Source organism: Dipodomys spectabilis, unplaced genomic scaffold (assembly GCF_019054845.1).
Source record: "Dipodomys spectabilis isolate Male_0828 unplaced genomic scaffold, ASM1905484v1 ptg000004l, whole genome shotgun sequence".
Lineage (NCBI taxonomy): Eukaryota > Metazoa > Chordata > Mammalia > Rodentia > Heteromyidae > Dipodomys > Dipodomys spectabilis.
Window position 1 is genome coordinate 950765 of NW_024870681.1, and position 24566 is coordinate 975330.

The window sequence follows — 24566 nt, forward strand, 5'->3', positions numbered from 1 at the left end:
CGCTGTCCCTCAGCTCTTCAGCTCAAGGCTAGCACTCTACCACTTGAGCCACAGTGCCACTTCCGGCTTTTTTTTTTCTGCTTATATGGTGCTGAAGAATCGAACCCAGGGCCTCAAGCATGCAAGGCAAGCGCTCTACCACTGAGCCACCTTCCCAGCCCCATAAACAAGGTTTTAAGGAAGTTCCCTCGCATAGAACTTGCTAATATACTTTAGAACATATGTCAGTAGTGTTCATGGTCAGTAAATTAAATTCCAGGTTGGTCTATCTAATAACAAATCTGAATATGGAACTTTTTCTTTTCTTTGTTATTAGTTTACTAGTCCTGAGATTGTATTCCTGCTGTAAGCTGGGTACAGCATAGCTCTGGGTGTAGAATTGTCATAATGTCATTTTCAGTGCCGTTCAGGCTACATTCTCAGTGTGCTAAGTAACACAAATCTTTTACATAAGGGTGAGACCATATTTTCTATTAAAAACTTGCATTTTTTCATTTTGAATTTTTTATTTTGCAAATTTCTTTTACATCTTTCAGATATCTGAACTTTTGAAATTATTTATTTGTTTGTTTATTTAGGTCATGAGGCTTGAACTCAGGGCCTATGCACTATCCCTGAGCTTTTTCGTTCAATGCTAGTGCCCTATCACTTTGAGCCACAGCACTACTTCTAATTTTCTAGTGATTAGTTGGAGATAAAAGTCTCATTGGCTTTCCTGACCAGGCTGGCTTAAACCATGATACTCAGATCTCAGCCTCCTGAGAAGCTATGATCATAAGCATGAGCCACCAGCAGCTGGCTTGAAATTATTATTTTTTTTGTCAGTGGTGGGGCTTGAACTCTGACCCTGGGTGCTGTTCTTGAACTCTTCAGCTCAAGGGAATGCTCTACCACTTGAAACACAGCGCTACTTCCAGTTTTCTAGTGGTTAATTAGAGATGAGTCTCATGGACTTTACTGCCCAGGCTGGCTTTGAACCACAATCCTCAGATCTCAGCCTCCCGAATAGCTAGGATTACAGGTGTGAGCCACCAGTGCCTGGCTTGAAATTATTTTTAAGTCATATTTTCTATCTTTTCTCACCAATGAGTCTGCTTGTTCCTGATTTAATCTTAGTAAGATTTATAAACTTCCTCCTATGACAGAAACCTTTTAGTGAAGTTAGAAAAACTTGGGCACATTAGCTATTAATGGGGAAAGAAACTCAAATAGACAAATCAGAAAAGCCAACACTCAAGTGCCAGTGTGTCTTAGCACAAAACTCACCATATTCTTTCTGTGGCTTTATAGTGTAGAAGCACCTATAGAGAGACAAGTAGTTTAACACCATACTTTCATGTTTCTCCATCTTTCTGAGAGCTCATAGTTAGTCTCTCCAAGGCTGTCAAATGCGATGTGAAAGCATTGTTCAGACTGTGTGCTGTTTTAGAAATTTAAGGAGCTCAGTGCATATGTCCTTTTCTGTCAGAGATGCTCAAGATCTTGTGTTACATAGCATCTTACATCAAAAGAATGCTAAGGTATGTCAGTGTGTGCATTTATTTCTCCCCTCAACTTCAAAATATAGAACATAGTCTATGAACAATGCTATACCTGTGCTGGTGTGAAGAAATGGAAACTTACTGAGAGGTTTTCACTTCCTTGGCTTAGGCAGGATCAGGGATAGGGGAGGAATTAAGATCTCATAGCTTCCTTAAAAGCATAAGTGACTTACAAAGGACGATTACCTGTGGATCTGTTTGAGGTTTATTTCTGGATTTCTAGCTCAAATAATGTAAATTACAGGCAATGTAATTGAGCCTGAAGGCTGAGGTGTCTGATTTCTGGGAAGAGAGCAAGATACAAACTTGTTACCTTATCCCTAAAGAGTTTTCATGTCTCTCCAAGCTTGGGTACAATGTCACTGTGGATATCTGAGTTCTTCTATAGAAGGACTTTTCATTGTCCATCTTTATTTACCAAATAGCCCACATGACTCATGCAAAAATAGAACATGAGAGTACAATAGAGGAGGCATATGGTTTCTACTTCAGTAGGACTTCCTTCAAGTGTAACTGGAGAAGGCCACCATGCCACCATTGTGAGGATGGGAACTCACTATTGAGATTACCTATAGTCAGGCATCAGCTTCAGGGAGAATTCTCAAATGGTACTGTTTGTTTGCTTGTGGTACTGGAGACGGAACTGCAAGCCTTGTGCTTGCTAGAATAAGTGCTATATTGGTGACCAATTCCTTAGGCCTTCCTTTGTGTCTGATTGTTTTGTGTGCATTTCACCTATAGGAGAATCTGTGAATCTGTGTTTTGTTTTTGTTTTTTACCAGATTACCTCCAAGGAATGTTTGCATTGGTTTAAGAAAGATAGGGTTACACATAGAATCTGGAGCCAGACTGCCTGGGAATTTCTCCTGCTTTCTCACCTTGGCTGTGCTATTTTATTGATCTGAGTCTAGCTTTTTTATTTGTACCATACATAATGATTGTATCTGCTGGACACATAAGAAGTTCTCAAAATACTAGCTGTTCTTGCTTCTGTTGCTGATGTTCTAGGCTAATGAGGGCAAGGTGATACAAAACTGGACTTCCCTCCCCTCCCCTCCCCTCCCCGCCACACACAGAGGAGGACTGCCCCATTGTTCTAACTCAGGCTCTCTAAGAATTCATACAGACCTGGCCATGACCATTGTGCTGCTCCACAGCTACCGATGGATGCCCACCCCGTAGTGTGGGCTCAGTTTCGTGAGAGAAAGCAGTGGAGGTGAATAAACCTGATGCTGAGCAGAAACCATTAGCAGTACCATCAGCTCACATTTATTGATGGGATGCAGGGAACCATGCACAGGCCATGGTGGAAGGAGTGTCTTGACCCTCAGAGGAATTTACACTTAATCTTCTGGGACACAGGAAGGGATCTGAAGAGGGCTGTTATGTGGCAGACGTGGCATTCATGGTGTGCTCCTCAGACTGTAAGATAAAGGATAAATAGACCGAGAAATGCAAGGAAGGGATGATTTATCCAAGAAAGAAGGCATGTAGCTAGAAAGAACCAAAGAGAGCCCTTCAGTGGGGAGACATTGAAGACAAGGAGACATTGAAGACAAAATTATTGAGAAGGGTGAGGAATAGAGGAAGCTCCTCAGAAGACACAGGTCTCTGTGGTGTCAGGGAGAATGTGGGACATGAGGGGTATAGTGGCAGAGTAGGCAGAAGTGGTGTCAAAGGAGAAGGCATCAGCTTGGATTTCTGGTTTGGGAAAACTTTGGGAGGGGTGAAGGGACCCCAACAGTCCTGTTGTATTATTTCAACAGCATTTAGTACTTAGTTCCTTTAAGTGCTTGGTAGAGTGGGGGCAGGAAGTTGAAGCTGGGATGTTGAGGCTGCAAGTCTCCATTGAATGCGTGAAACATAACGTAGGAGTGAGTGCAGAATACCCATGGGATGACAAGCAGGCCGATGGCAAGTCACCTCACCCTTCTATGGGGTGAGTTCGCTTTGGTGCTTCCTGTCAGCTGTGGCCAGCCAGGAAAATGATAACTGAGAAGGGCAACTCTTGGCATGGGAGGGTGCTTTTGAACAAGTCAGAGCAGTGAGGCCAAGAAATAATATGGTCTGCCAGTCATGGTGCTTCTGAGGCCTAAAGAAAATAGGAGTTGTGATGGTTGGGGTCAGAGGGAAATCGTTGAGTTGCTTGGGAAAATAGACCCTTAGATAGCACATGCATGTGTACTTTTCCTCTCCTGGTCTGGTTGTGTACTCATGCTCTAGACTTGCCTGACTTGCACTCCCCATTAGGGGAAGGAGACCAGCCCCGAGGTGAGCAGGTAACTTCTGGGTTCCTTAGTTGCAGGCATTTTCTCAGGGTGGATACACTTCTGCTCACTGAACTTGATTGGAGTTAGTTTGGTGGCTTAAAAAAATACAAAACAGAAACCCAAACAACCCCTCTTCTGTCCAAACTTTCCGTCTCACCACGTCTCATTTTCCCTGGTGTCTTCACCAGGGAAATAGTACCTTCTGTAGCCTTTGTTTCTGAGAGGCCACCAGTAATATCCGGCTCTCTGAGTATCTCTTCTTTTATCAGCAAAAGTTCAGGAACATAAATGTGCCCTCACTCTGCAGCCAGACATTTCTGTTTACTCTGGAGTGGGGAGCAGCCTCATCTCAGATCACTGTCCAAATGGCACACAATTCCAAGTGTTTGTTTTAGTTCCCTTCCTCTGACTTGCTTTTTTAAAATATCCAGCCCATCCTATTTTCCAGTCTTTAAATACAGGCACCAAGAACAAATAGCATCTCTGATTTAAAGAGACAAAATAGCTCATAAAGAGACACCACAGAAACTGGGTTCCTGGGCTGGGAAGGTGGCTCAGTGGTAGAGTGCTTGCCTTGCATGCATGAGGCCCTGGGTTCGATTCCTCAGCACCACATAAGCAAAAAAGAAAAAAGCCGGAAGTGGTGCTGTGGCTCAAGTGGTAGAGCGCTAGCCTTGAGCTGAAGAGCTGAGGGACAGCGCCCAAGCCCAGAGTTCAGGCCCCATGACCGGACCCAAAAAAAAAGAAACTGGGTTCCTGACTGCTGTTGTGGGATTTGTGAGAGGCAAGAACGGTTCTAGTCAGGTGCCAGAGCTGGATTCCTTGCTGCTACCTATTGCTGAGGCCGTAACTACCTGCCAGACTGCCTGCCTGGCAGCCAAGGCTTGTTGCTGAGACCTCTGTTGGAGGAAGCTGAGCCCTGTAAAAAGATCCAATTTGTTGGTTAAGACCTAGATTCTTGTATGCTTAGCTTACTGGCCGTAGGACTTAGACAACTAAAGCCTACTCTGCATGCCCAAAGTGTTATGAGGTTTAAAATCAGAGTGAGGGAAAATACGTGATAATGTGTTGTGAAGGGTTTTGTTCTGTGTTTTATTCCTCTTTGGTACATATGTTTTCTAAAGTATAATTCTTTTTCTTCTCCCCCACCCCAGAACTCTGGGGCTTAGATGCTGTGCCTGAGCTCCTTTTGTTCAAGGCCAGTGCTCTACACTTGAGCCGCAGTGCCACTTGCAGCTTTTTATGTGACTAATTGGAGATAAGAGTCTTAGGGACTTTCCTGTCCAGGCTGGCTTTGAGGTATGAGCCACAGGCACACTGCTTAAAGTATAGTTCTCTTCATAGATAAAAACATTTTTTTAAAAAACACCATTATATCGTGTTAAAATCAAAATGCCAAAAGAAGCCAGGCGCCAGTGGCTCACACCTATAGTCCTAGCTACTTAGGAGGCTGAGACCTGAGGATCATGGTTTAAAGCCAGCCCTAGGAGGAATGTCTGAGACTCTTATCTCCAGTTAACCACCAGAAAACTAGAAGTGGTGCTGTGGCTCAAGTGGTAGAGTAATTGCCTTCTGAAGAGCTCAGGCCCAGAGTTCAATGCCTACAACTGACAAAAAAAAAAAAAATACTAAAAGGTGTGGAGAGAATGGATGTGGTTTCTGTGTCAAGCTTCCCTCCTTTCTTCTTTCAGTTACTATTGCTATTGATTTCTGCTGTATCATTCTGGAAAAAAAAGTAGAATTATGCATACAAATTCCTATTTCCTTCTTTTCCCCTGCCAGCTGTGGCATACTTGATACCCTGCACTGCCTCTCTCTCACCTCATTTAACAGCCTGACTTGGAGGATTTCCTAATGAGTGTGTGTCCGTGTTACTACACTGACTTATCTTCCATTGTTTGGATGTACCAGTTTATTTAAACAGTCCCCTTACCAACAGAACTTGGATTATTTCCAGTTCTTTGTTATTACGGTATTGCAGTAAGTCAACACATGTACACATTATAAAATGATGTTGGGCCGGGTGCTGGTAACTCACACCTGTAATCCTAGCTACACAGGAGGCTAAGATCTGAGGATTGAGGTTCAAAGCCAGCCCGGGCAGGAAAGTCCGTGAAACTCTTATCTCCAGTAAACCACCAGAAAACCGGAAGTAACAATATAGCTCAAGTGGTAGAGCACTTGCCTTGCGCTGAAGAGCACAGGGACAGCACCCAAGCCCCATGACCAACCAAAAAAAAAAAAAAAGAAAAAGGGAACCTGGCTAGGCGTTGGTGGCTCACGCTTGTAATCATAGCTACACAGAAGGCTGAGATCTGAGGATCACGGTTCAAAGCAAGCCCCGGCAAGAAACTCTGTGAGACTCTTATCCCCAATAAACCACTCAGAAAACAGGAAGTGTCTCAAGTGGTAGAGCGCTGTCCTTGAGCTGAAGAGCTGAGGGACAGCGCCCAGGCCCAGAGTTCAAGTCCCATGACTGACCAAAAAAAAAAGCTGGGTGTGATGGTATATGCCTGTCATCCCAGCTATGACATAGTATAAAATAGAAGGATCTTAGTTCAGGTGCAGGGGCAAAAAAGTAAGACCCTATCAAAAATTAATAAAGAGCATAACGGGTTGAAGGTATGGCTTGAATGGTATACCAAGCTTGTGATCCTGAGTTTGGGTCTCAGTGACCAGAGTACAGTTGTGAGTGAGTGTGTTTGTGTGTGTGTGTGTGTGTGTGTGTGTGTGTGTGTACACTATTATTAACACTATGTATATATTAACTACTTCTATTTATATCATGCTGCTGCTCTCCTGATCCTTGATTCTGTACTTACGGCATGAACTTGATTATTTTAATTGGTCTGTTTTGTTTAAAATTATAATTATATAAAGTTATAAGCCTGCTTGCAGTTCATAAACTGCAAGGCCTACTGTTCTTTCTGTTTAGAATGCTTTCTCACCAGCTTCCCCGTGGCTCACCTTCTCAGCAGTGTTGTTTTTGTTCCAGTGTCATCTTCTCAGTGAAGATCTCGTGGCTACTGTATTTAACACTGAATATCACCCATAGCACTCAATGGTAACACTGCTACGTCATTCCTTCCAATATCACTTATCGCCTTCTAATATACTGCATGAATGAGTGTCTTACAATAATGCTTATAATAAATACACTAGAACAGATGTGGATGAGCCCAGGATTCAGAGTGCTTTTTGTCTGTCACATGAAGTGTTCTTCATACACACTCTCTGCCAAATATGAAAATTTAAGAGGTGTGTATCGTAAGATAGGATCAGTTCAGCTGGAAAGGTGACTGTGTTTACCTAACACAGAGTGCCCATAGATGGGACAGTCATATACCCTTCTTACCCTCTGATGAGCTGTGTTGCTTTTTTTTTCCCTTGGAGGTTCTGGGGTTTGAACTCATGGCTCCATGTTTGATAGTGACAGGTGATATACCACTGAGCCACTCTGCACATATGTACACACACACACGTATATATGTGTGTAGATGCATATAGCGTGTGGGTGTACGCATGTGTATGTGTGCATACTAATACTGGGTTGAACTCTCACACTGTCACACTTTCTTGCTCATGGCTTATGCCTTCCCACTTGACCTGTGCCTTCCATCTATGATTTTTTTTAAAAATCAAAATGGAAAGAATAATTGGAAAAGCAGCATGTGTGGTACTTAGTGATGAAAGTGTGTATGGTGCATTGTTGTGGGAATTTTTTTGGGGGGGGGGGGCGTTGTTTTTGGTTGTTTTTTTGTTTCTGTTTTTGTTTTTGTTTTTTGGTCGGTCGTGGGGCTTGAACTATGGGCCTGGGTGCTGTCCCTCAGCACTTCAGCTCAAGGCAAAATTACTCTTGAGTTACAGCGCCACTTCCGGTTTTCTGGTGGTTAATTGGAGATAAGAGTCTCATGGAGCTGGGCGCTGTTAGCTCATGCCTGTAATCCTAGCTACTGAGGAGGCTCAGATCTGAGAATCGCAGTTCAAAGTCAGCCCGGGCAGGAAAGTCCGTGAGACTCTTATCTCCAATAAACCACTCAAAAACCAGAAGTGGCGCTGTGGCTCAAGCAGTAGAGCACTCACCTTGAGCTGAAGAGTGCAAGGACAGCGCGCAAGACCAAAGTTCAAGCCCCATGACCGACCAAAAAAAAAAAGTCTCATGGAATGGCCTCCCAGGCTGGCTTTGAGCTATGATCCTCATATCTCAGCCTCCTGAGTATTTAGGATTACAGGCTTGAGCAACCGGTACCCAGCTTGTTGTGTTTTCTTTGTTTTGCTTTGTTTTGTGGTTTTGTCAGTTGTGGGTCCTGAACTCTGGACCTGGGCGCTGTTCCTCATCTCTTCAGCTATAGACTAGGGCTCTACCACTTGAGCCATGGCGCCACTTCCGGCTTTTTCTGCTTATGTGGTGCTGAGGAATCAAACCCAGGGCTTCATGCATGCAAGGCAAGCACTTTATCACTGAGCCACCTTCACAGCCTTGTGGGAGTTTTTTTGGTTGGCCATGGGGCCTGAACTCTGGGCTTGGGCTCTGTCCTTGCACTTTTCAGCTCAAGGCCAGCGCTCTACTGCTTGAGCCACAGCGCTACTTCCAGTTTTCGAGTGGTTTATTGGAGATAAGAGTCTCACAGACTTTCCTGCCCGGGCTAGCTTAGAACCGAGATCCTCAGATCTGAGCCTCCTGAGTAGCTAGGATTACAGGCATGAGCCACCAGCACCTGGCCCTGTGTTTTTTTTAAACATACATGTAAAACTTTGCAAAGCATATATGTAAAGTTGGAACAAGGTTTATCCCAATGGTGGATTGTAGATAATTTCCAAATTTATATTTGTCTTTTCTTCCTCCTACCATGTTTCTAAAATACTTTATAATAAGCATGATTCATTTGGGTAATTTTTTAATTAGGGTAATAAGTAATCAAAAAGCAATGTAAAATTTCAGAAATTTGGGGGAGAAAACTATATACCCCCTAGCATAAAATTACCATTTTGTGATTGCTTTTAGTACTTCTTCATGTGCATCTGCATTTGTATCAGTTGCAATTATAGAGTATTTGTTAGTGTGTGGTTGTGTGTGTGTATGCATATGCACTTGCACGCTGGTACTGGTGCTTGAACTCAGAACCTTTTTGCTCATGACTAGTGTTCTACCACTTGAGCTACCTTGAATCTTAGTTTTTGTTTTTGTTTTGTTGTTTTGTTTTTTTTTGTCAGTCATGGGGCTTGAACTCTGGGCCTGGGCGCTGTCCCTCAGCTCTTCAGCTCAAGGCGAGCGCTCTACCACTTGAGCTACAGCGCCACTTCCAGTTTTCTAGTGGTTTATTGGAGATAGGAGTCTCACGGTCTTTCCTGCCCGGGCTGGCTTGGAACCGCGATTCTCAGATCTCAACCTCCTGAGTAGCTAGGATTACAGGCGTGAGCCACTGGCGCCCGGCTTGTTGTTGTTTTTTTTGTTATGTCAGTCCTGGGGCTTGAACTCTGGGCTTGAGTGCTGTCCCTCAGCTCTTCAGCTCAAGGTTAGCACTCTACTACTTGAGCCACGGCACCACTTCTGGTTTTCTGGTGGTTTATTGGAAATAAGAGTCTCATGGACTTTCCTGCCCAGGCTGGCTTTGAACCTCAACCCTCAGCCTCCTGAGTAGCTAGGATTATAAGCGTAAGCCACCCAGTGCCTGGCAAGTCTCTTAGATTTTTCTATCTGGGCTGTCTTCAAACCTTGATCCTCAGATCTCAGCCTCCTGGGGAGATAGGATTACAGGCATGAGCCATCAGCTACACTTTTGCACATTGCTACATATTTTTGCAGCTTTGTCTTATGTCACTGACTCATGCTCTTTGAGATGTTTTCTGTGTGTAATAGAAAGTTTAGAGCATGAGGGCTGGGAAGGTGGCTCAGTGGTAGAGTGCTTGCCTTGCATGCATGAGGCCCTGGTTTCGATTCCTCAGCACCACATAAGCAAAAAGAAAAAAGCCGGAAGTGGCGCTGTGGCTCAAGTGGTAGAGCACTAGCCTTGAGCTGAAGAGCTGAGGGACAGCACCCAGGCCCAGAGTTCAAGCCCCATGACCTGACCCCCCCCCCCCCCAAAAAAAAAAAGAAAGAAAGTTTGGAACATGAGACAACCGAGGTTTTTTCTTTCTGGGAGCCTTTCTGAACCCTGAGTTAGGGCATTCGTGAAAGATTGGTGGTGTCTTAATGAAGTCTGTCAGTCCAGCTTCTTTAGGTCTGAGCTGCTAAACAGATTTCCCAGACAGGACAGATAACTTGGTCTTTTCTTTTAAGATCTTTTAAGGCCTTTCTGAGGCAAGGTCTTACTACATATAGCCCAAGCTGTCCTCCAACTCACAATCCTCCATCCTTAGCTTCCTGAGTGCTGGGATACCATCATGGTCAACATGACAATATTTTTGTCATACAGATTTGAAAATAAAATAATTACCCACAAATCAGAAGTGAGATGAAATACCTCATAAAACAAAGACAACAAAAATATAAAATACTTCCAAATAATAAATGATAATATTTGTCACCATAGTCTGAGAGGTTTAAATCTCAGATCTTTGGCAAATTTTCAGAAAACTCAGGGAAGCTCTTCCTTCTCTTACACTGGCAGCTCTTCTGAGGGCCCCGCCTCGCCGTCCACAGCTGAGTCCACAGACACTGGTCTCTCAGTACAGGCAATTTCTGCTCTTTCACTTCTGTTTGGTGCAAGTCCTGGGCTTGAACTGAGAGCCTGGGCGCTCTCTCTGAACTTTTTTTTACTCAAAGCTAGTGCTCTATCACTTGAGCCACAGCTCCACTTCCAGTTCTTTCTGGTAGTTTATTGAAGATAAGTTTCATAGGCTTTCCTGTCACTGCTAGCTTTGAACCTTGACTTACAGATGTCAGCCTCCTGAATAGTTAGGACTACAGGCATGAGCTACCGGTACCAGACTTCACTTTGTTTTCTAACGCTGACTTTCTAACTATCTGTTTTTACATTTATTTTCTTTTCCTTCTGGCTTGTCTCTAGTGGCGAGAGAGCTTAGGGCCCTAGAGTTGCAGCTTTCCGTTAATCCCAATGGCTGCCAGTGTGCTGGCTGTGAGGGCGCCCTGGCCCGCCTCCACTGCCCTCCTGACTTTCAGACACACTGATCCCAATCTTCCCAGTCAGACTCCCAGACATCATGTCAACACTTACAGAGCCACAGCCCATTATGTGCTCAGAGTACAATTACTCGCCAGCCAACTAGATTGTGAGGTTTTTGTGGGCCCCAAAGAACTCATATCCTGAAGAGAGACACTAATCAAGGCAGGTCCTCTTGGCAGGGACATGGAAAGGGTGGATTACAATTGATAGGAGATTTAATTTGTGAGGACTTAATCTGATCTGCTTTTAGAACAAGATAGTGTAGATATAGTTATTGTCCATTTTCTCTGAGCCTTCTCTGAAGACTCATTTGATTGCATGGTGATAGTATTGTTATAAGGACACAGAACTTTATTACATGAGTCTGCCTCTGTCCACTCCCTGCCTTACTGCCCAGAGTTGCTCTGGGATGAAGGCATTTACCACTACGTTGTGGTGAGGACTGAAACTCAGAAAGCATGAGGAGGAACAGTTTGGGCTCCTGCTCGCTCACACCTCCTTTTGAAAAAGTGCAGCAAGAAATGATACTAGTTAGCCCTTCAGATGACAAAGCTTCGGTGGCTAGAATTGCACAACTGTGGCACTGGTATAGGTGACGTTCAGGTTAAGTGACCCAAGCAAAACCATAGACAGCCCTGAAGTAGCATAGGCCAACACTGCCCTGTTCTTTGCTTCCTGAGTCCACCTCTGAAAGGAGCACTGGCACAGGAGGCAACAAGATGTGGTCAGAGCCCTGTGGCACTGCTCACCCTTGTGGTACTGAGATGGGACCTAGGGTCTCCTGCTGCATGCCGTGCAGGTGTCCCACTGCTGAACTGTGTGCCTGGTTGCACTTGAATGCTTGTCATGGCATTTTGTCTTGAAGACACATGTATTGTCGTTAAGATGAGCTGTCAGAGGCAAAAGGCAGGTTGAGCATACATGGCCCCTGTGAAGCAGTTGTGTCTTCATGTTAAATTATGTCCAGTCATGCCATGTGTCTTACAAAAGTAGACTTACCACCATGTTGCCTTTTAATTATTTAAATCATTCTTAAGAGTAGCAGTTTCCAAAGTGTAGACTGAGGACTCCTGTGGATCCCCAGTACCTTTTTACAGGTTATGCAGGGTTTTCCTTTCACTAACAACATACCTATGTAAACAGATGTTCTTTGTCTACTTCACTGAAACACAGATTTTTTTTTTTAGAGACTGTAATATCCCATTCCCCTCCCCCCCCCAAAAAAAAAAACCATACTATTTGTGGGTTGGATGCCAGGGGCTCATGCCTGTAATCCTTGCTACTCAGGAGGCTAAGATTGGAGGATCATGGTTCGAGGCCAGCCTGGGCAGGAAAGTCAAGTGACTTATCCAATTAACTACCCCCCCAAAAGCCAGAAGTGAAGCTGTGGCTCAAGTGCCAGCCCAAAGGAAAGTCCAGGAGACTCTTAACTCCGCTTAATTACTAAAAATAAGCTGTAAGTGGAGCTGTTTCTAAGTGTTAGAGCACTAGCCTTGAGCATAAATAAAAAGCTCAGAGACCTCACCTAGAGCATTGAGTTCAAATCTCAGGACCGGTGTGCACACACAACACACCCACATACACATGCATACTATTTGTATTAATCTTATTCTAAAGCAAGTTGATTTTTAATTTGGGGAGGGGGTACAGTACTAGGGTTGAACTTAGGACTTGGTGCTTTAATGGGCAAGCTTCTTTAACTACTTTAGCCATGTTCCCAACCCTTTTATTTTTAACTCTTAATTTCTTTAATTTTTCTTCCTTTTTTTCTTTTCTTTTCTTTTTATTTTATTTATTTTTTTGGTCCAGTCGTGGGACCTGAACTCTGGGCCTGGGCACTGTCCCTCAGCTCTTCAGCTCAAAGCTAACGCACCACCACTTGAGCCACAGCGCCACTTCCAGCTTTTTTCTTTTTGCCTATGTGGTGCTGAGGAATCAAACCCAGGGCCTCAGGCATGCAAGGCAAGTGCTCTACCACTGAGCCACCTTCCCAGCCCCTTTCTTTCTTTTTTTAATGTTGGTCTTTTTAATGCTGGTTTGGGGGCTTAAACTTGGGGCCCAGGTGCTGTCTTTGAGCTCTTTTTTGCTCAAGGCCAGTACTCTAACACTTTAGTAACAGCTCTAATTCCAGCTTTTATTACTAGTTAATTGGAGCTAAGAGTCTCATGAACTTTACTGCCCAGGCTGGCTTTCCACTAGCACCCGGCCACCCTTAATTCCTAATATGATAAATATCAATAGTTGTAACACACATAAACAGCCTTTGGGATCTTTAATAATTTTAAGAGTGTGAATGTGTGGGCTGTGGTGCTCCAGGGCAGCCCTCTGGGGCAGTAGGAAATGCACAGCTCAGACTCTGGTTTACACAAACCCTTTCAGAGAAGAGTGGCCAAGTGTATAACACATGGCACAGTTTCTCCCTCTGGAGGAATCTCTACATCCTAGAGCCTTCCTGAGAAGGATGGAAGAAAAGCTGTCTGCGAGACACAGTGAGGACGGGGTGACCTCTGACACACACAGTAGCAGCTGCAAATGCATGGCTACCTGGGAAAGTGGCATGGCCCCAGCTTAGCTGGTTGCTGTGGGAGTACAACAGAGGAAGAGAGCAGCAGTTATACCAAGGGTGGGCAGGGCAACAGGGACCAGCAAGCATGCCTGTTATCTCTCAGGGGTGGCTGTGTGAACAAGCCACACGTCTGCTGTGAACTTGCTCTGGGTGACCTGAGTTCACTTAGTATTGTGAGCCTACTTGCCAAAAATAGAGCTATGTCTGTCCTGTGTGCGTCACAGAATTGCCCAGAAGCCTTGGATTAAATGATATTAACAGGTGGGAAGCTGTACAGATGCACTCTCACAAAGGACGCCACGTTCTCTGGACTCACAAGGCCTCTGTTCTCTTCTTCAGGTTACCTGTGCATGACTGATGAGTGGTTCTCGGAGTTTGTCTACGAGGTGGTGGTGGACAAGAAGCACGTCCCTGAAGAGGTGCTAGCTGTGTTAGAACAGGAGCCCATTGTCTTGCCGGCGTGGGACCCGATGGGGGCTTTGGCGGAGTGATACTGCCTCCGGCTCTTCCCTCCTCCCCTGGGGCCTGACATAGCTGCCGAGGACAGATCCAGGGACTGAAGCCAAAGTGTCATGAGTGGCAGTGTGTGCCCAAAAACACCGTCAGACTCTTGGATTTCCAGTCTCCTCCAGGAACCTCTTCGGGGAAGAGTACTTTACAGTGAAACAAAATATTCATAAAGGAAAAAAAGGGAAAGATCAGGTCAATATTATCTACTCATCTCCAACAGCTCAGGATCTCTTAGCGTTTAATCAGATGTAATTGTTTGTTCTAACTGTCAAAAGGGTCATCGGTGTCTATTGTAATAAGACAGAAAAAGATGAGCAATTGAGGAGTATGGAGAGAAAATGGACTTCGTGCTCTGTTCCTAGAGTAGTGTGGGAGAGGGTTGGCTAAGATTTAGCTCTCGAAAACTGCATGCTTCCTCACAGATCGCTGTCCTTCCTAGATGGCAGTCACTAAATTCAGTTTTTTCAAGGTAATTTCATGTGCCTCTGGTAACCCAAGAATGGGAGGTTGATCAGGTCTGACATGATTCCTTCCTGTTGCTCTGAACTGTGGGGCGCAGCTTTGCTTGCAAGTTAAATAGAGGCTTAGAGAAAGTGGGTGAGAGAAAACCAAAACCTTATCACGGTCTCAGTTATAATCATGGGGCTCTCGCCAAGTGGCTTAACCTCTGCCTCTGCTTTGGGGTTGGGTGTGCAGGAGAAGGTGATACTCATTCTTTCTGACAACTAGATGGTGCTGAGAAGCTTTTGAATAAAACACTTTGCTAAATGAGAATACATTGGCTTATTTGATCTATCTGAGAAGTGTTTAGCAACAGATGAGAACAACCCGGTAGCAGGAGTTCAGCAGGGAGGTTCAGGGCTTACCTGTTTTAGCTCCTCTGTAGGGCATCTCATCCTTCCCAGCCTACACTGGTCCTCACTGGCTTCTGCCAAGGACTTTCAGGCACCAAATCTCAGAGGGCCTGGGGCCTGCCATTCCACTGGATTCTTCTTCCCAGACCCCAGGTCCTCACAGGTGTGTTAGGTGAGGCTCAGTTGGGCCTCCCCTTAGGATGGGCTTGGAGAGCATGGATTCTACTGAGACTGGTCTCCAACCCATTGAACACAAATAAGCAGAGTTCCTAAGGAGCATTTCCATTGGTGCCCTTGCCCCCTGCTACTCTGACTTCCAAGGTATCTCCCCAGTCCTGCAAGGCATATTTTCTCATGGCACTTTCCAAGATGAAGGTTCAGTCTTTCAGCAAAGTGTTTATATTCAAGTAATCTTGTTCTAAGCAAGATAAATCCATTTCTCCATTTCTGGACACATCATGGTGAAGATCACAGACCATAAATACATTCAGAAAAGACTAATTATCCCCAAAGTGAAGACAAATAGATTGACAGCTAACTTTCCACCAGTAACTATACATACCAGAAGACAATGAAATATATCTTTAAAGTGCTATGAGAAAGAAGCTGGCTCTTGGAGCTCATTCCTCTAATTCTAGCTTCTCAGGCGGCTAATATCCAGAGGATCACAGTTGGAAGCCAGCCTGGGCAGAGAAGTCCACAAGACTCCCATCTCCAAAACAACCAGCAAAAAGGCTGAGGCACAAATGATAGCAAACCAACCTAGAAAGCAAACAGAGTGAGCATGAGGCCCTGAGTTCAAGTTCTGGTACCAGTCAAGGAGAAAAAAAAAACAACTAAAATTGTATACTCAACAAAATTGTATACTAACAAAACCACCTTTCCAGAACAAGAGTGAAACAAAAGATGCTTTCAGAAAAAAATTAGTTTGCCCCAAAAAAGGGAAATGATCCAATATGGAGGGGTTTGAAATGTATTGACACAGCAAAGAGTGGGGTGAGTAGGATCTATAAAAAAGTGACTCAATAAGCCTTGCTGAGCTCAGAAGATTACTAAAATAAATATGTGAGATTCGGTGATTTGAATTACCATCCTAAGTTCCCTGTGTCATTCAGGAAGAAGATAAACACATTTATATTATCACATCAATATGTTTGGGGGGTGGGGGGAGTCAATTATGGGTCTTGAACTCTGGTCCTGGGCACTGTCCCAGTGCTCTTCATCTGAAGGCTAGCGCTCTACCACTTGCCAGAGCACCACTTTCGGTTTTCTGGATAAGAGTCTCACAAAGCTGGGCCCCAGTGGCTCACGCCTATTATCCTAGCTACTTAGGGAGGCTGAGATCTGAGGATTGAGGTTCAAAGTCAGCCAGGGCAGGAAAGTCCATGAGACTCTTTAAAACCACTAGAAAACCAGAGTGGTGCTGTACAAGCGGTAGAGTGCTTGCCTTGAGCTCAAGAGCTGAGGGACAGCACCCAAGCCCCACGACCAACAACAACAAAAAAGTTTCACAGACTTTCCTGCCTGGGCTGGCTTTGAATTGTGATCCTCAGATCTCAGCCTCCTGAGTATCTAGGATTACAGGAGTGAGCCACCAGTGCCTGGCTACATCAATATATTTTGTCTAGTATGTGGACTAGCTACTCAGGAGGCTGAGATATGAGGATCAAGGTTTGAAGCCAGCTCAGGCAAGAAAGTCCATGAGACTCTTTTATCTCAAATTAACCACCAGAAAATGAGTTATGGCTCAAAGTGTAGAGCACTACTTTTGAGCAAGAAAGCTCAGGGACAGCACCCGGGCTCTTAAGTTCAAGCCATATGACCTACAAAAGAAAAAAAAAAGTCCCTGAAAACGTGAACATCTGTTAGGACCTTTTCTCCCCTGGGCCGAGGGGTGGTACCTCTTACACACACATCAACCTACGTGAGACATGTCTTGGGAGTCCGAGCAAGCTTCAGGTTATGATGTAGAGGTTGGGAAGAGAGGCCACACCTGAGAGCCTCAGGGAACTGCGCATGCACATCCTGAATGCGCTCAGCCATGCGGGACCCCTAGACCCTGAGAGGAGATTCAGTTTCTTTCATGAAAGAAACTTGAGGGCTGGGAAGGTGGCTCAGTGGTAGAGCACTTGCCTTGCATGCATGAGGCCCTGGGTTTGATTCCTCAGCACCACATAAACAAAAAGAAAAAAGAAAAAAGCTGGAAGTGGCGCTGTGGCTCAAGTGGTAGAGCGCTGGCCTTGAGCTGAAGAGCTGAGGGACAGCGCCCAGGCCCAGAGTTCAGGCCCTACAACTGGACCAAAAAAAGAAAAATACTTGATTAGCCTAAGAAGAAATACTTAAAAAAAATTATGGCCTAGGGGCTGGGAAGGTGGCTCAGCGGTAGAGCGCTTGCCTTGCATGCCTGAGGCCCTGGGTTCGATTCCTCAGCACCACATAAGCAAAAAGAAAAAAGCCGGAAGTGGCGCTGTGGCTCAAGTGTTAGAGCGCTAGCCTTGAGCTGAAGAGCTGAGGGACAGTGCCCAGGCCCAGAGTTCAAGCCCCACAACCAGACCTAAAAAAAAAAAATTATGGCCTAAAGAATTCTTATATAGGGGCTGGGAAGGTGGCTCAGTGGTAGAGCACTTGCCTTGCATGCTTGAGGTCCTGGGTTCGATTCCTCAGCACCACATAAGAAAAAAGCCGGAAGTGGTGCTGTGGCTCAAGTGGTGGAGTGCTAGCCTTGAGCTGAAGAGCTGAGGGACAGCACCCAGGCTCAGAGTTCAGGCCCCACGACCAGACCCCCCCAAAAAAAATTTATATAAATTTCAAACAACTTTCATAAGGCTAGTGGGGGGAAAAAAAGCAGATCTCACCCATAAGCAGGGATAGAAAAGTCTTAAACCAAATCCAGTGATAGATATAGATAGATAGATAATCTTGGTAAATAAAAATACTTAATAGAAGTCATTTTTCAAGCCAGGTTCTGGTGGCTCACACTCATTATTCTAGCTACTCAGGAGATTGAGATCTGAGGATTATGGTTCAGAGCCAGCCCTAGCAGACAAATCTGAGAAACTAATCAGCAAAAAGTTGGAAGTGGAGGTGTGGCTCAAATGTTACGAGAACCAGCCTTGAACAAAAAAAGCTCAGCAAGTGTGAGCCGCCCTGAGTTCAGCACCGGGTTTTTTGTGGAGATCAGTGTGCACGTGCACATAAGAGAAAAGGCATTTTTCAAACAAAATCAGGATCCAGCCGGACATGGTAGTACATAAACCCAGTATTCCAAGGCAGTGGAGACTAGCCTTTGCTATGTGGTGAGAATCCTTCTCAAAAGAATGAAAAAGACAAAACTCCACAATCTGCATCCAAGGAGGAGACACTGAATGGTGCTGCGACTCCTGGAAGTCAGGTGAGCTGGGAAGTGAAAGGCACGGAATTCTCTCCTTACAGTGTAACCTGAAGGCAAAGTTGGTGACTCAGGTCTGGAAGGTCCCAAGCCCTGGGCCTTCTCTTGAGACACGTACAGTCATGCTGACTGTATGTCCCAAAGCCAAAGCTAGATAGTGGAACCCACGTTCAGGGTCATCGTGGCAGCAACAGGCCATGTAATTCCTGTTCTTTGGTGGGGTGACCGTGGCTGCCAACTGCAGCTGTTAGTCATTTAAATTGGGTGTTTTGAAAATAACTCCAGACAAGCTCTCTCATTTAGGACAACTTGTTCAGAACTTTAATTGCAAGATGTCTCTTGCTCCTTGGGGCCTGTGGAAAGGAGGCATAAACTGATCAGAGAGTTTCTTGGTTTTCATTCAGAACACAGCCCCTAAGGCTGCAGTTATGTGGAATAAGAGTTAGGGAGGGAAGCCCTCCTCCACGTGCTTCTTGCCATGCTGATCACCTGATCTAAGTAGCCAGTTTCCTCCCTAATTCCCACTTCCTTCCCCTCCTTACTGGAGTCCATTTTCTTCACAGCCCTCTGGCTTTCTGGAATTAGGCATGGATATGTTTCTTACCTCCTATCTCCCAAGTGAGCACTCCATGCCAGCTCCCCACAGGCAGGAACTCTGGCTCCCCACCCCGCCCCACCCTGGGGATCCCCTGTGCCTGGCTTGCAGTAAATATTGGGAGGCTGACTGATTGAATGTGTCCAACCTGCTGACAGCTGTAATCAATTGAAAGTTTATACATCGTTCCAAAGTCTGCTTCCGTGACAGTGGCTTGGTAGAGCTAAGTGGAACAAAAATAACATCCCTGTGGATCTTCTGGTTCTATAAAGCAGAGAAGAGGAGGCGGGGAGAAAAGTACCCAGGGTCTACTTTGCTTTCTCACTACTTGAATCCCTTTTCTTAGTTTCTGTTTGTTTGGTTCTTTTTTGTGTCTGTGTGGTGCTAGGGGTTGAACTCTAGGCAGTTTAGTCTACTACTTAGTCACATCTGTTGTTTTTCTTCTCTCTCTTTTTTTTCTTTTTTGGTCAGTTGTGAGGCTTGGGCGCTGGGTTGGGCGCTGTCCCTGCGCTTTTCAGCTCAAGGTGAGCGCTCTACCACTTGGGCCACAGCACCATTTCTGGTTTTCTGGTGATTTGTTGGAGATAAGAGTCTCACGGACTTTCATGCCATGGCTGGCTTTGAACTGTGATCCTCAGATCTCAGCCTCCTAAGTAGCTAAGATTACAGGCATGAGCCACAGACACCCGGCTTTTGTTTTGTTTTGCCAGTCCTGGGACTTGAACTCAGGGCATTGGCACTATCTCTGAGCTTCTTTTCCACTTCCAGCTTTTTCTGTTTATGTGGTACTGAGGAATCCAACCCAGGGCTTCATACATGTTAGGCAAGCACTCTACCACTAAGCCACCTTCCCAGCCCCCTGCTGGAGCACCAAGTACCTGAGATTACAGGCAAACACTACCACACTTTGCTAAGCCTTATCCTTCCCAACTTCCTCTGTCCTTCCTTTTTTTTTTTTTTTCCTTTCTTCCTTTTGTGTTGGAGTTTGAACATAGGACCTTGCTAGGAAGCAGGCACATCCCCAGCCCCCAAATCTGTTTTCTTTTTAGCATTTAATAGTGGTACAGTGAGGAGGATTTCATTGTGACATATCCGTACATCCATCCATACAAACATACATATATACAAAGGATAAAGATAAAAGACAAAAGAAGGCTGGGAAGGTGGCTCAGTGGTAGAGCGCTTGCCTTGCATGCTCGAGGCCCTGGGTTCGATTCCTCAGCACCACGTAAGCAGAAAAAGCCGGAAGTGGTGCTTGGCTCAAGTGGTAGAGCGCTAGCCTTGAGCTGAAGAGCTGAGGGACAGTGCCCAGGCCGAGAGTTCAGGCCCCAAAACCGACAAAAAGGAAAAGAAAAGAAAATGGAAATTGGATAGAGGAGAAAATGATCTTCAAAGCTGGAGCAAAGGCCTACAGCTTTCAACACATGGAATCTGAGCAGATTACTGGATTTTTTTTTTTTTTTTTTTACTTTTGGTCGGTCGTGGGGCTTGAACTCTGGGTCTGGGCACTGTCCCTCAGCTCTTCAGCTCAAGGTAAGCACTCTACCACTTGAGCCACAGTACCACTTCCGATTTTCTGGTGGTTAATTGGAGATAAGAGTCTCATAGGCTTTCCTGGCTGGCTTTGAACTGCAAAGATCTCAGCATCCTAAGTAGCTAGGATTACAAACAGGTGTGAGCCACCAGTGCCCAGTGCCCGGCAGAGCACTGGATTTAACCTCATCTCAAAGCATCCTTACTAGATATGAAAAAAACATATATATATATATATATATATATATATATATATATATATATATATATATATATACATAGTCAAGCCTGGGTGCTGGTCCTGAGCTCTTCTGCTCAAGGCTAGTGCTCTACCACTTTGAACCACAACTCCACTTCCGGTTTTTAGTTAGTTAATTGTAGAGAAGAGGCTCAAGGACTTCCTTTCCCAGCTGGCTTTGAAGTGTGACCCTCAGATCTCAGCTTCCTGAGTAGCTAGAATTACAGGCGTGAGCCACCAATGCCTGGCCTCTAAATATGTTTTATGTGAGCAGTGAAGATAAAAATGACACGGGTGATGAGTTATTTGGCCTCATTCGGGAAGGAAACTTGTCTGCAATATAAGTAAAGCTGGGCCCAGGACTTCTCTGGAGATATTCCCTGGTTTGTGGGAGGCATGGGATCTCTCATTCCTTTTTTAAAAAATCTTTTCTTCCTCCTTCCCTATCTTCCTCCCTCCCTTCCTTCCTCCTTCCTTCCCTTCAGCAAAGCTGACCAAGACAAAATTTCTCTACCAAGTGTTTCCTGCCTTCCTTGGGGCTGACCCTGATCTTTGTGTTCCTTTCCCACACCCCAGCATGGCCACCCATCCTGCCAGCACTCCCAAGGGACCCTTCCCCAGAATCCCTTTACAAGTCTTCATCTGGACCAGGGGGCCTGCCAGAGGCCATTGCTACAGGGACTCCAGTAGGGATGAGCCCAGGGTTCCCAGGGCAATCAATCAGGACTCAAAGGGCCTGTGAACATGGTTGCATGCAGGGACCACAGCCACCCTTGTCTAGGGGAAAGTGGGAGTGGGGATGGCTCAAGGAGATCCTTGTAAAGATGAGATGCCACTGCTCCTTGCTGGGCCCAAGAGGACCACAAGAACGTGGAGGCTTTGGTCTTCTGTCACTATGCAAACAGCAGAGGCTGGACAGACAGATGGCATGGAGGACTTCCAGAGGGGGAGGCTCACATTCAAGTGGCTTCAGCCTGGTTGAGTTTCTGTGGTCATCATCACTGAGTGCAGAGAGTTTTAAGTTAGCTAGGTTTGGGTGGTGGTGGATGAAGGATCCCTCACATCCATCCCAGGGGACCACGCAGAGGCAGGCAGGCACAGGAGAAAGATTATTATAAGGCTTATTATAAGAGCCATCTTTCTTCCAAGAGGGAGCACAAAGCACCCTTCACGATCCAGGTAGCAGGAGAGTCTGGGGGCAGGAAGTGAGGTAGATGGGAGCTCAGGTGGATCTGGGCGGAGAGAAGGAGGGGTCAGCTGTATGGCAGGAACTCCAGGGCTGGGAGGAGCTCAAGTCTGAGTGGAGCTGAGGACCAAAGGTGGGGATAATACAAACAGTGGAGGCAGAGCATAAGCACATTTCCACAAGCTCTGAATTCTGCAATCACACCGCAAGGCCCTCAGCTCTACTGTCTCTGCACTGGAGCTGGGGAGCAGAAGCACTCCTCACCAAGGTCCCCTGAACTCCTCCTCCCACCATCCTGGGCCCATCAGCACCTTAGACCTCTCCATCACCTTCCCCACACACCCACACTCTGTGTCAGGCCATGCCCTTCCTCACCGGGTTTCTGGCATGCATCTCGGCTCCCTTGGTACGCACAGCCCGTGCTTGTCGGTGCTTGTCGCAGCTGTACATCCTGTCCTGGAAACACCTTTCCTCCTGCCTCTCCCTCTGGCTGCCTGCTTGTCTCCTTGGGGCTTAGCTGCAGTTGTGCTCAGGCCAGGAAGGGGCTGCATAGACACAGGGCAGACTTCCAAAGCCATCCAGTGAAGCTCTCTGGGCAGCAGGATCAGGTGCCAGGACAGACCTGAGAAGAGGGGATCTCATGATGGGGAGAGGATGCTGCGGTTGGGCAGGGCACTGTGGCCACGGGAATCTGGACCATCACGGGAGCACGGTGCTGGCGGAAGGAGCTAGTGTTAGGGGCAGGAGGAAGGGATGACACTTGGAAAGGATAGCCACCTGGATCAATTTTGTGCTCACTGGTCAGGGTGGCAGCAGGGAAGAAAAGAAGGGTGCATCTGTGAGATGTATTTCTGAGCCCCTCAGCCAGTAAGCAAAAGGAGAGGAGGTGACCTGGGTGTCCCAGCTGAAAGGAGCATGGGAGGGACCCTTTCCCACAATCAGCAGAGGGAAACATTGTTAGCAGCTATCTGGCAGAAAGGTCCCCAAACGGAAGGCTGGGGGCTGGGGTTGTGAGCGCGCAAACCCACTCAGGAGAGATTGTCCCATCCAGTCGCACAGTGCCCACCCAGGAGGGCGGTGTCAGGAGGACCTGGGCAGCAGCACAGGAGGACAAAGAGCATAGAAAGGCCCAGGCTGGTGCCAAAGTCACTCATCCCCGATGTCTCGCGCTCCCCTCGCCCCTGCCCCTCTTCCAAACTGCCTTGGATGTGTGCAGTCCCCGGGTCTACACAACCACTGAAAGATGTGTTGATCTGATCTGAGAAGGAGGCTTCCAGCGAGGGCTCTGCCGTCCCCACCCCACCCCATCCCCGGCCAGGGCTCTGTTCCTCCCCTCCCCTGCCCCAGGCTTTGGGCCAGGCATGCAATACCCAAGCCTGCCCGGGATCTCAGCCTCTCTTGGCTCTCCCGGCACCTGCGCGCTCCCGGGATGCTTCCCGGCTCTTCTTGCAGTTCCCGCCCTGGCGACTAGGTGGCGCCCAAACCCCGCACCGATCCCTCCCGCGGGGCACCGCCCACACCTGCGGCCAGTTCCCCAGCTCAGTCCCCGCGCGGGCGCCAGCTCGGCTCAGGGCTGCCCTCCGGTTTCCACTGCCCCAGGTACTAACAAAAGGAGCTGCCAACTGGGTCCTCGCTCCTTCCTTTCTAAGCCTCAAGTGGGCTATCACCCTCTTCCCCGGACACCTGTGAAGAGAAGCAGACTGGGTCAGCCCAGGCCCTGACCTCAGCGACAGCCTAATGCAAAGACTCCATCAATATTCTCTTTCACTTTTCTTTGTAATCCTGGCCTTTCAGAGAACACCGAACTTCCTAACATTACATCCCGTTGTTAGCTCCTAAAGAAACGAGCCAGACAACACGACGCACTAGGTTCAAAACAATGGGGTCAGAAGGAAGCCCTGGAGATGTTTGGGCCCTGGGGCTGGAGCTTGGTTTCCGGGCGCCGCCAGGGCTTGAGCGTTTCCGCAGATCCGCACGCGGAGAGCCGCGTAAACTCGGCGTGCACCCGGGCCGGGGAACAAAATGAGAGCGTCCTCCATTCATTCATTCTTCCCCGATTACGGTGTGCAGCTGCGGGAGGCTCGGAGGACGAGGACGCGGAAGTGGAGGGATGGGACCCGGCCCTGTGGCTCCCCGCGGCGGAGTCACACAACCCGGTGGCAGGCCGGGCTCGGTGGAGACCCGGGCCGGGGAGGAAAGAAGGCAGGGTGGGTGGGGACCAGGGTGAAGGCGGGGGTGGGAGGTGGAGGGTGGTGGTCTGTGGTCCAAAGCGATCCGTAGCGATCGCCTGGGGGAGGTGATTGAGCAGGATCTGAATACAAGGCGGGGTGCACGCGGTGGTGGTGGGGTGTCCCGGGTGGGGAGTCACCGGTCAGTGTGGGGGAGCCTCTCCCCGCCCCACCCCCGGGTCAAGAGCAGAGAAGTTGGATCCTGCGCCCTGCCCGTGCCCTGTCCGGCCGGTTTGCAGCTGCACCGTGTCGTGCGTGTGTGTGTGTGTGTGCGCGCGCGGGGGGGCGGGCGGGGGGCTTCCACCACACCGGGTGCGCGTGTCCCTCCCCCACGCCCCTGCTCCACCGCCCCCTCCCGCGCCCCACGGAACGCCCCGCGCTGCCGGCGTACGGAAACTAAAGTTTATTGGACCCGAGTGACGCAAAAAATTCTTGAAGAGCTCTTTGGCGGCGGCGGCTATCTAGAGATCAGACCATGTGAGGGGCCGAGAGTACAAATAGTGCGGCGCGGGCGGGCGGGCGCCGGCTCC

General features: G+C 47.2%; 1 protein-coding gene across 1 annotated transcript in view; it reads left to right on the forward strand.

The window, feature by feature from the left end:
• The window catches only part of Blmh (bleomycin hydrolase), a 50900-nt gene extending 36115 nt beyond the window's left edge, over nucleotides 1-14785 (forward strand). Inside the window, exon 12 of the mRNA XM_042692457.1 lies at nucleotides 13844-14785. Coding sequence (XP_042548391.1) covers nucleotides 13844-13995 — 152 coding nt within the window. The 3' untranslated portion in view covers nucleotides 13996-14785. The remainder of the gene's footprint in view (nucleotides 1-13843) is intronic.
• Nucleotides 14786-24566: the final 9781 nt, after the last annotated feature.